The following is a 14,677-nucleotide window of genomic DNA, read 5'->3' as shown; positions in this document are numbered from 1 at the left end:
AAGATAGGTGTCCCTGGAGACTGCTCCATCTTGCAGTCATTATTTAGCTCACTTGAAACTTTTTAATAGCTGCATGCAATACGAGAGAACATGTTAGAAAGTTCTATTCCTCGTGGAGCTGAATCTCTGAGGGCCCAGAGAAAACAAGACCATGATCACAGTAGCTCTGCCTAACAATCGCTGTAATGAGCTCCCTGGGGTTCTGTTGTCCCAGCTTCTGTGGAGAACTGTGGCAGGTGAAAGTCTCTCTCCTGCCCCACAAGGATTTCCCGGTTCTTCAGAGGCAGTCACATGAGCAAATGCAGCCACATTTCACTTTGGCCAGAAAACAGAAATGGCCCAAGAAAAACTGTTTCTATCAATAAATCCAAACATTTCTCATTCTTCAGCCAGCGCCTTTCCCTTCCCATCTCCTTGGAAGATCACCGTCAGGTCCCATAAGTCCACCCTTCAGTGAGATAGCAGGCTGACTATGTTTCCTTTTCACCTACAAGACAGGGTACAGGAAGGGAAAAAAGGACACAGTTACTGAGATTCGCACATGTTAGGCTCACATAAAGCACTGCAAAATACCTAATGGTGGAAATAATGTACTGTTACACCTGGTCTTCTTCCAAACATACTCCATCTATTATCTTGAAAAACGGCAAGAAGAAAAATAAAGCACTTTGTTAATGAATCGGTAGTTTGTGTAAAAGTGCTTCCAGGATTTCAGAGTTTACAGGTCGTATCTGAACCCAGAGAGTCAAAGTGAAGTTTAATTTAGAGGAAACATGCAAATACTTAGTGGACACGCTGCCCAATTTTATCAAGAGAGCTGTGACCAGGTCTCCGCTTTACAGGTAGCTTTTCTGTTTTGACCAAAAAACATTTTTCCCCCACCTGTTAGTCTGTGAAAGAAGCAGCACTATTCATTTCCTACCAAATTCCTGGTGTTCTGAGGAAATAATAAGAAAATGACAAATTTATTCGCGCGGCTGCAGGAAAAGTTGATCGAGGAGCTTTTTACCCGTGCGCTTCAGCCCGGACGCTTTTGCTTCAGGGATCAATCGGAGACACGTGTTCTTTGAGAGTTTGAGATTGTTGTGGTGCAAACCTGAACACTAAACTCAAACTAAATTACTTTTATTTTCTTCCAAACTTTTATTTTAACTTTTAAATATTACAGTAACATACTATCATGGTTATACATTGCATGTTGATAAGGTTAAGTGTCAACAAAGAGGAAATTGAAAGTCCATTTCTTTCAAACCCTAATTATATTTGCATATTTACATAAACCATAGTATTTTAATAATATGGTTGAAAAATATGTAACATTCTGAAACATTTTTCAAAAATATTTTGATATATTTACATATTTAACATATAATAGTTTAATAATTTTATTAATTTTAATTTTATATAGCATATATTGTAATTCCTATTTAATCTATATTTAATATGATTTAAACATATTTAATAAATACATTTGAAATACTATATAACAAACTTAAAGTATATTTAATATATTTTGATTTTGCTTTCCTGTAAATGCATATCATATTCTTTGTGAATTTATGCTCTTTATTTATAACTGTGCAAACATTTAGTTATGAAGTCAACCATTATTCAGTCTGTTTCCTTTTTTAGCCACAGAGCTTTGTATGTATCTTTCTCTTTTTATTCAAATATTCTTAATAAAAAAAATTCCTGAGAAGTGGGACTAACATGATGTGTGAATTTACAAATTTTTCAAGAATTTTATACAAAATCCTCCAACAATTTTAAACTGATACACATTCTCATACACAGTGCATAGTCTTCATTTTCTTATATCCAGAATATTACCAAACTGAAAAGTAGTTGCAATGTGGTAGGCAAAAATAATAACTCATTTTGTTAATTTGTATTTATTTAATGATACATGAAAATGAAAAAATGCTGTGTTTGGGGTTAGATGTGCTATTGTTTGAGTGAACTGTATGTCAGACCTTTTGTTTTGTCTAGACGACTGTGACCTATTTGTTAGACCAGGATGCAAGAAAAGACCACTGACTCCAATTAAAATCAAATTAAAGCAAGCTTATTATTTCGACCGGCAGGGCTGCCTCTCCCTCCCAAAACAGCAGGAACAAGACAGCAGCCCCAGCTTTCCTGCAGCCCAGCTTTATAGCCCAGAAAGTTACACAAAGGGGGGTTACAGATAACAGAACTCTGACAAGCATCACACTGATGGTAGTTTACATTTTTTGCTGGCCCCAACATCAGAATTTATGAAGACCATTAGAGCCTCAGAGAGGGTCGTTGTCTAGCCAGGGAAGGCTGATATTTATGAGGTCTCACTAAAGTTTCAGAGAGGGCTGCTATCTGGTCAGAGAGCCAGGCATGGGTGAGTTCAAGGCACGGGCAGGCATTCCAAGCAGGTCCAGAATTTGCAGTAATTTATAGTAAAGCCAAAATTATCTTTTCATGGCTTTGTGGCAAGATGGCTCCCAATTTTAAGAAAAAATCAGGTTGGGTCTATCATATTGATTTTAAAAGGTTTATTTCTTGGAAAAAATCTTTGATTATTAAAATTATTTTCTGTCTCTTCTACATTCCTGTTGCATGATTTCAATATTTTAAAAAAACTATTAGCAGGATTTATCCGGAACTTGTTGAGTCATTGCTATTTGTTCACTGGCTGTCATACTTGATTTGCACATTCTTTTTTTAAAACTTAATCCTTAATTTCATAACAACTATAAAATGATACAATTTAAAATTCTGGTTTTATTGTAAAGGTAAAATTTCTAAGCTGATTCCAAGCTGCAAAAGCTTGAGTTAAAGTGTAAAAGACTGAGCATTGTAAAGCTTCTAGATTACAAGGCCTGGGCTAAAAAGTAAAAGACAATTGATACAATTGTAAAAGTCTATTGTTACAACTCCTCTGCTACCCCCGGAACCTGTAATCTCTGTAAATTGTTAGGACAATGTGGGAACTGCCCAGTAAATATCTCCATTGATTCCCTGGTTGTTTAATAGCTAAGGGCTCCAGGTAGCATGGCACGTAAGCATCTAGGCCCCAGAACCAATCAGTTTAAATGTGTACCCCACTTAGAAGTGACCAATCACCCCTGCCCAAGCTGTTCCCGCCAATGAATGTGCTAATCATGTCTCAGAGTTGTTGTTCAATTTTCCCGCGCCTCATGATGATTTGTTCTGATGTATGCAAAGCCCCCTGCTCTCTCCAAAAAGTGTACTTAAGCTCTGCTTGACCTCTGCTCTGGGCTCTGGGCTGCTCTCCCTTCTTGAGTGAGCACAGAGCCCCAGTGGGCTGGAACGGATCCCCAATAAATCCCCCCTTGCCATTGCATGAAGCTAGTCTCATGTGGTCTCTTTCTCCGACGCTTCGCCGGACCCTTACATTATGTGTATGGGTGTGTATAAACACACATACATACATATACACAAGTTCTACTTCTGAAATGAACTTTGGGGTCCAACATGAGTCTCAGGTGGCATCAGCTGGAAGAAAACATGTAAGCTTTAATATAACAACCATAAAAGAATGTGTCTCATCCTTAATTTTACTGGTTGAAACACTGCTGTCATTGTAGAGGATCTAAGGGGCAATTTTACTTTCTCCAAAGGGTCATGAAATGGTTCCAGTTTTTTGTTTGAACATAACTTAAAGAATATCAGTCCATCAAATTCCATACATACATTTTATATACTACCTTCCAGTGATTTCATTACTCCAGACTGAAAATAAAATTTATAGGTCAAGTGACAACAAAAATACCAGACTCTTTGGGAGTATCCTTTTGAAAATCATATTAAAATATTAAAATTAGAATTTAAAATGCTTCAGAAAACTGTCAAATCTCAAAATTTCCAAAGCTATTCATATGCGTATGCTGTTGCCAAACGGCCTATTGGTCCCATCAAACATTCAAATCTTGAGGATATGAACACCTAACACCCTAGATTAAAAAACAAAAACAAAAAAAAAAACTAAGAGTTTTGATCCCCACCTGCCTGATGTTACTCTAGTATTCCCCTAAGGGTACCTTTGACTCCTACCCACCTGATGTTACTCCAGTTTTTCCCTAAGGGTAGCCCTTCCCTTCTCTTCTACAGCTCCCGCTGATTACCCATAGGAGTACTCAGTTCCCATGGTACTAACAGGAAGCCACCAGCCAGCCTCCAGGCAGCATCTGTGCTGCAAGAACCTGGTCCCCCATCTTCTCCTATGGGCCTATAAGAGCCCCCGCCCAGTGCTGGTTGTTTTCTCGGGTCAGCAGCAAGCCCTCATTTGGGCTTTGGCTGGGAGCTCTTGGAGGCCTGCTGAAGGTTGGGCAGTTGGCCCAAATGGCAGGTAGACAGAGGAGGGTGCTAATGCTGTTTATTATTATTATTTTCTCTCAATTGCCTCTTTTCTGCAATTTAACTGCCCCACCACCACCACCCTCGCAGTCACTCTGTTGCATCTTTTCTCTGAAGTAGTGTTATACCATTGCTCTTGTCACTTTAATCAAATTCTAAGAGAAATGAAACAAGTGGCTTCTACTTTTTTTCAGAAAGAAAACAAGACCTAATGCATAGAAGAGAGTTCAGGGCCTTCAGGCTGGTTATTGGCAAGTTGGGATTTTTGTTGTCACTTGTGTTCTTCGTAATTTCTAATGGAGTAGTCTCCTGACCTCCTTACTTTCTACCTATATCACTGCATGAGCTTACACCAAATCTCACCCAGCAAACCAAACTGCAGGCAAAAACATTAGCACACATTCCTCCTATAACCCTCAGGAAAGTTGAAATCAGCAACACTAAGTGACCAGAGAGTGGGGAATTTATTCTTTTACCTTTGATTGTGGAAAATAAATTTACTGTAAGAACTTCAATGTTCAGAAGTTTTCCCCAAAGATAAAGCTTTTTTAAAAAAATTTAAAATCAAAAGATCTGAGACAAAAGTTAAGTTGTATTCTCCCCATTTCCCCCAGTTTACTGATAGAATATCCTGCTTTGGCTTCCCAAAGCCAAAGTCCCTAATCCTTTAAGTCCCTAATCATTCAGTAGTCTAGGTGTTTTGTAACTTACACTTAATAATTTAGTACTGCTGGGCTCTGAGGAGCATGCCTGTAATCCCAGTGGTTTGGGAGGCTGAGGCAAGAGGATTGGAAGTTCAAAGGCAGCCTCAGCAACCCTCAAAAACAAACAACCAACAACAACAAAAAACAGGCTAGGGATATGACTCAGTGGTTATGTGACCCTGGTTTCAATCTCTCATAGTGTGTGTTTTATGAGTCTAGCTCTCTTCATTCTTCTTAACCATATTTATTAGGGTCATTTTTTCAGTCTTTTTTAAATTGATTTTTTAAAAAAATAAATTGACAGCAGAATGCACTACAATTCTTATTACACATATACAGCACGATTTTTTATATCTTTGGTTGTATATGAAGTATGTTGACACCAATTCGTGTCTTCACACAAGTACTTTGGATAATGATGTCTATCACATTCCACCATCCTTGCTAGTCCCCTGCCCCCTCCCTTTCCCTCCCATCCCTCTTCCTTATCTAGAATTCATCTAATTCTCCCATGCTTCCCCTCCCTACCCCACTAGGAGTCAGCCTCCTTATATCAGAGAAAACATTCAGCATTTGTGTTTTTGGGATTGGCTAACTTCAGTCTTAAATTACTGTTTGAAAATTACCATTATTACCCATATTCTCTTTTCCTTTCTTGCCATGATCCTCTCTCAGGCAAGGGAATCACATTGTTTTCAAGTTTCTAAAAGGCTAACAGAGGACAAGATATATTTGAAGTTGCTATTTTGCTTTTAGACAGAATACCCTCCCCAGTCCTGGCAATCAGATTGTAGGATTCTGTTACTGAAGTAGAAATGAGTGATAGAGATCTGCACTGACATCATTTCCTGGGAAAGAAGAACTGGGGTACTTAAGGTGACACTGATACTGCAGAGAATCTGCCCCCACACACTGCTAAGACCCTGGCCCTGCTCAGAAGAGTCAAGCACCCTGTACTCCTCCGGCGGAGGCCTGAGTACAGCCCGGTAGTCACAATGAGGAGATCCCTGTGCATATTTAGAGTCGAGCAGTTGTTAGGGTGATAATACACCTGACACCCTGCTTACATGAAGAGGAGTAGGAGAAAAGTGAAGGTCTTGATTTAGAGAAACTTAGTGGAGCTGGGCGCACACATGGGAAACCCCAGCCACTCTGGAGACTGACAGAGGATGCCTATAAATTCCGGTTAGACTGGGCAACTTGGTAACGTGCCTCACAATAAGACCTGTGGAAAGGACTGGGGGTTTAGCTCAGTGGTGGAGCACTCCTTGGTTCAGTCTCCAGTACCAGAAAGAGAAAACAAAAAATGACTCAGTTGAGATCAGGTAATGACCTATAAATACGCAAAAGAAGAGATTATAATGTGATTGTATATACATTAAAGCTAAAATATTTTTCTTTCTGAATACTAAGGGGAAAATTTCTACTTAATAAAATTGATGATGTCAGGATTTTCCCACGTGAATGCTTTACCAGTGTTTGAGCAAAGGGGAAGGACCGATCGTCTCGGGGGCGTGTGTTCCCCCACATCCTGATATTCGAGGTTTCTGGAAGTGTAGGTTTACCGCTCTCATTTCGTCCCCATCTGCGCCATAGATGAGGTGAAAGGGAGCCTGGGAGAGTCCAACGACAGCGTGGAGGATGGCTTCATCTTGGTGGGCTTCTCCGACCGGCCCCAGCTGGAGATGGTGCTCTTCGCGGTGAATCTCCCCCTGTATGTTGTGGCGGTGCTGGGCAACTCCACCATAATCCTCTTGTGCGTACTGGACCCTGGGCTTCACAGCCCGATGTACTTCTTCCTGGCCCATCTTTCCTTTCTGGACCTCTGCTTCAGCACCAGCTGCATTCCGCAGATGCTGGTCCACCTCCGCGGCCCGGCCAAGACCATCAGCTTCGCGGGCTGCACGGTGCAACTCAGCTCCTTCCTGACCATCGGGGGCGTGGAGTGCCTCCTCCTGGCGGTGATGGCCTACGACCGCTACGCCGCAGTCTGCAGGCCGCTGCACTACGCCGTGCTCCTGCGCCCGGGGCTGTGCTCCCGGCTGGTGGCTGCGGCCTGGGGCAGCGGCCTGCTCAACGCCGGCGTCATGTCGCCGCTCACCATGGTCCTCCCGCGGTGTGGTCGCCGCAGAGTCCCGCACTTCCTCTGCGAGATGCCGGCGCTCATCAAGATGGCCTGCGCGGACGCGCGGGCGGTGGAGATGCTGGCCTTCGCCTTCGCGGTGCTCATCGTCCTGCTGCCCCTGGCGCTCATCCTGGTGTCCTACGGGCACATCGCGGCGGCGGTGAGGAGGATGCGGTCCGCCGCCGGGCGGTGGAAGGCCTTCAACACCTGCAGCTCGCACCTGGCGGTGGTCTCCCTGTTCTACGGGAGCATCATCTACATGTACATGCAGCCCGGGAACAGCTCCTCCCAGGACCGGGGCAAGTTCGCCACGCTCTTCTACAACCTGGGCGCGCCCGTGCTCAACCCGCTCATCTACGCCCTGAGGAACCAGGAGGTGAGGGCAGCGCTGCGGAAGGCTTCGGGGCGACGGCGATGAGGAGGTGCTGTGCAGCACAAAGCGGTTCCAGGTACCTTCCCCGGCCGGGAATGGAACCCAGGGGCGCTCCAGCACCGAGCCAGTCCCCAGCCCCTTTTATTTTGAGACAGTTCCTCGCTGAATTGCTGAGGCTGGATTTGAACTTGCTATCCTCCTGTCTCCGACCTCCCGATTCTCTGAAATTAGAGAATTTCATACCCGCCGGTTAATGAAGTAGATTCAAAGTCACTATGAATCAACTATTGCTACACACGGTCCGCATAAATCTCCACAGAATGATATTTAGTGAAACTCAAGTCCCAGAAGAAATGAAATGACTCTGATATAAATATAAAATGAACATGTATGAAAGATTTATTTCACTCCACAAGGGAACCAGGCAGATGTAATAATAAGTTAAAAAAAAATAAAACAGAACACAGATTTATAAGGAGTGAAGGAATGGTGAAATAAACGTGCAAATGGCACAAATGCTTCCGCCGTGGAGAAAGTCATCACTTCCGTTTCTTACAGGTCTGCATTAGCACATCACAGACCAGAGACATTTTTCACTGCTACCAGTTATCAATGATTTATCAAGTTGTGAAACACCTGTCACAGAATCATTCTGGAGAGGTGCCCTCTGGGGTCTGGACAGGGCACGACGCTCGCAGAAGCTTAGTGGGTGTATCTTATTAATGTTTTAGTAGTAGGTCTACAGTCCTTGTTAGAGTCTGTAAACAAGTCAGGATGGCCAGGCGCCATCCAGACTTGTTTACAGACTCTAACATTTCTCTGGCAAAATGCCAGGCGCCATCCTGAGTCCTTATTAAAAGGATGTGAGAATCTAAACCACCCCAGGTCACTGACATGACCGAGTGGTGTGGAAGTGGTGTGCAGGCCTGAGCCACTGAGGTTCTCTGACCAGCAGTGTCCTCTTCCTGGAGTGTGCCGTGCATGTGCCTTTGACCTGGTGATCAGCCCTAGTCCTGCCAGGGCTTCGCACTTAGTTCACCACTTTAACTTAGCTAGGCATTCAGTATCACCCCAAACTCACCGCCCCACAAAAATCCATACTGAATCTTTCCCATGCTCCAACCCATCATCTAATACAGCATTCTTGTATAACAGTTTGGAATTTTTTGGTATAAAAATGTTGCCTTTCCTTTTTACCTATGGCAATTTTCTATGATGAAATGACAGTTTTCTAGTTAATATTACATGTATACATTCTGTATGTCTCCTATTAGAGTCCAGATTCCTTGATTTGTAAGACCACCTATGTCCTTACTCTTCTTAGCCTCATTCTGGGTAGTAAGTTGCTATTAAAGTGATTTGTACATAATATGTGATCAGTAATAGCTTGTGATAATTATAAATTTTAACTGATTTATTATATCCATAAATTATTTTTTAATATTTATTTTTTAGGTGTGGATGGACACAACACAATGCCTTTATTTTTATATGGTGCTGAGGATTGAACCTGGGGTCCCGCCTGTGCTAGGCGAGCGCTCTACTGCTGAGCCACAATCCCAGCCCCGATAAATATTTTATTTTTAATTGATGTCACAATTGTCCTTGTTCTTCAGCATTATAAGCAAATCTTTTATGATATGCTGTCTCAGTTCAAATCTGTCAAACATTTAAAACTATTTTTTTCAATTCAATGTAAACTCAACCATGAGAGAGAGAGAGAGAGAGAGAGAGAGAGAGAGAGAGAGAGAGAGAAACAATCATTGAGGAATCTCTGTTCATGGGTATCAAAAATCATCCTCAGATTTTTGGAACAAAACTTTTTTTAAAAAAAAAAAATTTGTCTGAAATGTGCATCACAAGCCCAGAGGCAGCTATGAATTTTGCTATGGTTTATAGCTGTCCCCACAGAGGAGTCTGGACAACTGTGGTTTGATGCATTCAGGCCCAAGAGAGATTTCTGCCCCCCTCATTAAAATAATTTCCCCCTGGAACTCCTAGTTCATTATTCCTCATTTGCTTTCCATTTCCCATTACTATGTGATCTCATTTCAAATAAGACTTCTGGTAAACAAGAGTGAAATATGTTTGCAAATCACAGATGTTCTGGAAAGCTAGAGTATGGTGTTGGTGAAGGGCACTATAGCCATATAATACCCAGCTTCAGGCAGGGAAGAAATTACTTAATAGATGTGTTATAATGGACAGTTACAGAAGATGCTTTGAATGAGTATTACTTTTATTTCTGGTACAGAAGTGCAAGTAACATTTTTCAAGGCACTGGAGATTGAAGTTAGTTGACCCCTAAACTTCTAGTCCTCTATTAGGAAACTACCATAAGAAGTGTAGATTTGGTGATTTCCAAAATAGCTTCAACATTTCTGCTTTTTCCTAATTTATGCAAATACCAATAGTAATTTAATACCTTAAAAAGCACATTTATTTTGCCTATTTTGTATTTTATAAAATAGTTATCTTGAAATTATATATTAGGAGAATGTTAAGACTGAGAATCAAAAACAAATGTTTATCTTGCTATTAGAGGCCTAGCATACTAAAATAATTTATAAAGGCCTAACAGAACAATGTGAATGAGTGTCCTATCCACTCTAAAATTGACCCTGCATGGTCTCCTTTCTGTCCTGATGTACTCAGGTAGATATGTGCTCAGGAGTTTGCTCTGTTCTGCAGAGCCAGAACTTCCTCTGATGGACCTCAGAAGTTTTAAATATCTTCAATAGTGTTTAAAAGGGTAAATTAATTCAATCTGCTGGAGTATTTTATTGTCTGAGGGGTTATTCTTTAAATACTGTCACTATAAAGGAATGGACCAATAATGTGAGAATATCAGCCATAATTAAGAGGCCTGTAAGTCATCTATTCACAGTCATCCTGTGGAAATTAAATATCACAGTTATATGAATAGTTAAAAGTATATAGAGTTAAAAAGTACATATGAATAGTTAAAAGTATAAAAGAGCTTATTTTCCTCTGGTTTCTTGTTAAAAGTGCCAACATTTCCTCTTTATGCTTATGAAGAAATATTTAAAATTTTGTTTCATCTGTGCAATTGATAGCTTCTGAAATTCCAGAATTGTTTGGCTCTCTTAAAAACAAGAATCTCTCTCTATCTCAGTTTTTTCTACTGTGATTTTTTTACCCCAAAATGTTTGTTACATTTAAAACATAAAGCCAAATACATAGATCCAAATATATGAACCGTATACAAATATTTATACAATCATTATTCAGTTCTACATAAATCCATCTATATATTCTAATGTATCCATCAACACTATGTCTTGAGTAAAATGCAGCATATCTCTAGAAAAGCAAAATTGGTTATCAGTAACACTGTCAAAGTAGATTATTTTCCATTTATCACTTGAAATGATAGAAATAGATATTTCCTGAGAATAGGAGAATTGCCAAGAATGAATCCATAATATTTCTTGATACATGCTCTGTAAGAACAATTAATCGATGAGCCTTCAGTCATTTCTGGGCATATCAACACGAAACAAACTGAAGCTTCAGGAAGACATTTTATAAGGTAAACTTCATTCCATGAGGGTTATTTGTTTGGTTTTTTGGTTTTAAATGCAAAGAAAGGACTTTATTTTGTCCAACATCACAGCATTTGCAAGTCTTATTTTCTGTATAGTTAAAATGAGGAATTGTTTGGGGGCTACCTATAACTATTAACAAAAGGAGATATCTGATTTTCAACACTGTATAGGTTATTCCAATAATAACAACAAAAAGAGTGCAGGTCTTCAGGACAGGCAGAAGTTTTGTTTTGCCACATATGGAATATCTGTGCTGTCACTGAACACAAGAATGCCCTGTCAATTGTGGGGTCATGATGCAATAATGTCTTCACTGTAGGATGGTCCATCTTACACACTGCCTCAGACTGGGCACAGGACTTCAACACCTGCTCTGGTAACTGGGAACAAGGTACATGCAGACATGGGGTGGCATCATATTTACATGAATGGCTTCTCAGCAGCAACTCAAAGCAAGTCATGTTTCTATAGAAAAGGTCATATATACACTCTGCACTTCAGCCTCTAAATGTGAACCCCAAAACATTCCATTTTCAGTAAGCAATGAATTTGGTGAGGGTCCCACACCCTCAAATCCTAATTTATCAGAGCAAAACCTCCTCTTTGGCTTCCAAGAGCTGGTCATGGGATTCTTCTTGCTGCAGCAACTTATGCTTGTTCATGATGATTCTTTCAATGTTGAGGGCATGCACAGCATGTGTGGGCATGACTTCCCCGTGTGCCTGCAAGGTCTCAAGGAGGTCATACATGTTCACTGGAGGTAAGGCTCATGCAGAGCATCCCTGAAGCAGGCCACCAGGGGCTAGGCTTGCTGTTCCCACAGCACCGAGGAGGTGCACAGCCAGGTTCTGACCCCCACAGGGGGCAGATGCAGCTGGAGGACTTTGGATTAAAGTATTACAAGCCACCACATTGTTCTTCAGACAAGGCTGTGGGGTCATTACTGCTGAAGGCATATTTAAAATGGTCATCTTGCCACCAAAGGCCTTTCCTTGAGGATACCACTGATGACAGTCTTCAAGTTGGCTCTCCACTACGTAGACCACAGCTGAAATGGTGTCCTGTGCCGTGTCCTCCAGCCCATGCCGATAGATGGTCTCTGTCATCCTCCTTGGAGCTGACTACGGGTGGGAACAAAGTTTCAAGTTGTTGGCATCTTGAGGATCCTTTGCCACGAACTGTTGTGCTCCAGAGAGGGGATTCTGGGGCTGTAATCCACCATGAACTGCTGACGAACAGAAGAAAGCTTTAAACTGCCCTTGGTTTCCCAGGTTTGGCTACAGAACCACCTGTCCAGTGCAAAGATCCAGCACCCTCTGGCATGGAAACCCAGATCTGATGGCTAGTGAGAATGGCAGGAGAAACTTGTGGCCAGGATGGACATTATCCTATGCAGAAAGTTGAGGCACTTCACAGTCACATTCTTCCTTGCTGATCTTCTGCTTGGCCCACAACTTTAAGTCACCCTAGTTCTGCTGAACGTTGTCCCCCCAGAGCCACTCAGCTGCTTCGTAGTGGCCTCCAGCCAGCTGGTAGAGGTTGCCATGACCCAGCGTCAGGGATGGCACAGCCCTCTACCATGATTTTTAATGCTGTTGAGGGGTGTTACTGCCACACACCCCTATTGCTATGGGAGCAGAGGCCTTCTTCAAATCATTATCCACAGTACCCTGTAAAGATGATTATAGAAGAGCAAAAAGAAGAGTCAAATTGCCCCCTGGCACCTAACACCTGCTCACCTAAGAAATAAAAGCATTAAATTCTTTTTAAAAATTCTTAAGATAATTTCTATCACACAGATGGTGTTTTTGTTCTCGGATGAGTAGAAGTGTCCCTTGATCCATTTTGGCAAAATGATGTGAATTTATCACATTTATTTGCCAGTAAATGCTGATGATGACTGGTGGGATCCCAAGTCTCTTGTATAAAGTGACCCCCCATGTAATTCTCTTCAGGGTGACCAGATGCATCCACTGAGGGAGTGACAACCTTGTTCTAGAGCCCCAGACATCATGGCTACCTCTGGGCAAGGGTTGAGCAGATGTTCTGAAGATGTTTTCGGATTCAGCAGAGTGATCTACCCTGAGCCAAGACTGACTTCCAGAGCTCTGCGGCTTATCAGTCTGGGCACTGCCTACTCTACACTGGATTTCAGCATCTGATGGCCAAGCGCCCCGACCATCTAACACAGCAGATCAGTTCTTCTCCTTCCATGCAGTGGTCTTTCCTTAGCGACACAATGTTAGTTTAACATCCAATTAGAGGAATGGAAAACATCTGCACTGTAGACTCAAATACATGGATGAGAAAAATCAAGGAAAATATAAATAAATGTAGAGAGAGATTTACTTGGAAGGCTTAATATTTTAAGATGTGCATTCTTTTCAGAACAATCCATCGATTCTCTCTGAATCAATCCAAGCAGGATTTTTCTTAAGATATCAACTAGATGATCCTCACACTTAACGTGAAAATGAGGCAACTAGAAAGAAGCACCAGTGTCATCTTGAAGAAGAGAGACAAGTAAGTTAATGAACAGAGTAGAGAATCCAGGAATTGATCCACATATTAATATTCACTGTTTTTTAAAAATTTTATCACTAAAGCAATACAATGGAAAAAGAAAATTCTTTTGAATAAAGAGCTGGTGATAGAATATCCATGTAGTGGAAAAAACAGATACTTGATCCCACCTTGGACAGGCAAAAAATCATGAGATGACTCATAAAATTAAATGTGAAACGAAACCTATGAGTTTTGCCCTTGCTGTCTATCACTCCGGAGGGATAAAAGCACCACGGTGATGGTGTGGATTAGGAATCTGGACATGGTACAGTGGCGTGTTTTTTCTGCTTCCTGACATCTGTGAGGAGGGCCTGAGAGGCTGCTGCAGCTCATGGAGGCCACGTGTCAGGGCTTCGTTTCTTCACCACATAGCATTTTAGAGAATAAAATCTCCTGGATGACCTTTCACTCATGGCTGAAGCTTGGTGTGAGATGATTGAAAGAGCAAGGTGCTTGTGGAACTGCTCTTTCCCGGTCACAGTAGTCTGGGTGTAGGTTTCATGTAGTGCCTGGCTTCCTGCAGCTGGAGTGTTTCCAGAAACTGATGGAGACTTAGAGCTTCCTACCCGTGAGTGCATCACCCTTAAAGAGAAGGAACACAGTGATACTGTGCCCCTGGACTTAGACCAGCCCAGGGAACTGACAGCAGCCCAGGATGGAACACACAGGTAAGTATTATCCAGGACACTGACTTTCTCTCACGCATGTTGGGAGCTAGGGAAAGTCAGTGCTTTCTGTAGACAGTTGCTTTCTTGTGAGCATGCCAAGACAACTATTCCGTAGGATGCTGCTGGTCATGAAAGGAACAAAGCAAATTAAGCAAATTAATGGTGTCACTGCTTCTGAAGCCCATCTGACAAACCCCTCTCCTTGCAACAATGGGGGCGGATCAGAGGATGTGCTCATCTAGGCAGTCGTCCCTGGACAAAGCAGGAGGTGCTGTCTGTGGCCGCACACACTGGTGCTGTGAGCAGCAGGAAGGCAACTGTTC

General features: G+C 41.9%; 1 protein-coding gene and 1 pseudogene across 2 annotated transcripts in view; one reads left to right on the top strand and one right to left on the bottom strand.

The window, feature by feature from the left end:
- Positions 1-7,597, top strand: part of LOC308650438 (putative olfactory receptor 2W6) — a gene marked incomplete at both ends in the record, with an annotated part of 36,353 nt that extends 28,756 nt beyond the window's left edge. Inside the window, one exon of the mRNA XM_081296445.1 lies at positions 6,651-7,597. Within this exon, the coding sequence (XP_081152571.1) occupies positions 6,651-7,597 (947 nt within the window). The remainder of the gene's footprint in view (positions 1-6,650) is intronic.
- Positions 7,598-11,705: 4,108 nt separating this feature from the next.
- On the bottom strand, positions 11,706-14,264 carry LOC308650437 (transcriptional adapter 1-like; annotated as a pseudogene). Its single transcript has 2 exons — positions 14,253-14,264; positions 11,706-12,575 (listed from the first exon to the last, which is right to left on the bottom strand). The product of its transcript is annotated as a transcriptional adapter 1-like (transcript).
- Positions 14,265-14,677: the final 413 nt, after the last annotated feature.

The sequence above is a fragment of the Spermophilus citellus genome (genome assembly GCF_964194105.1).
Source record: "Spermophilus citellus genome assembly, chromosome: 5".
NCBI classification, from domain to species: domain Eukaryota; kingdom Metazoa; phylum Chordata; class Mammalia; order Rodentia; family Sciuridae; genus Spermophilus; species Spermophilus citellus.
Note: the sequence above shows the minus strand (reverse complement) of the source record. Positions and strands in the feature narration are given on the sequence as shown.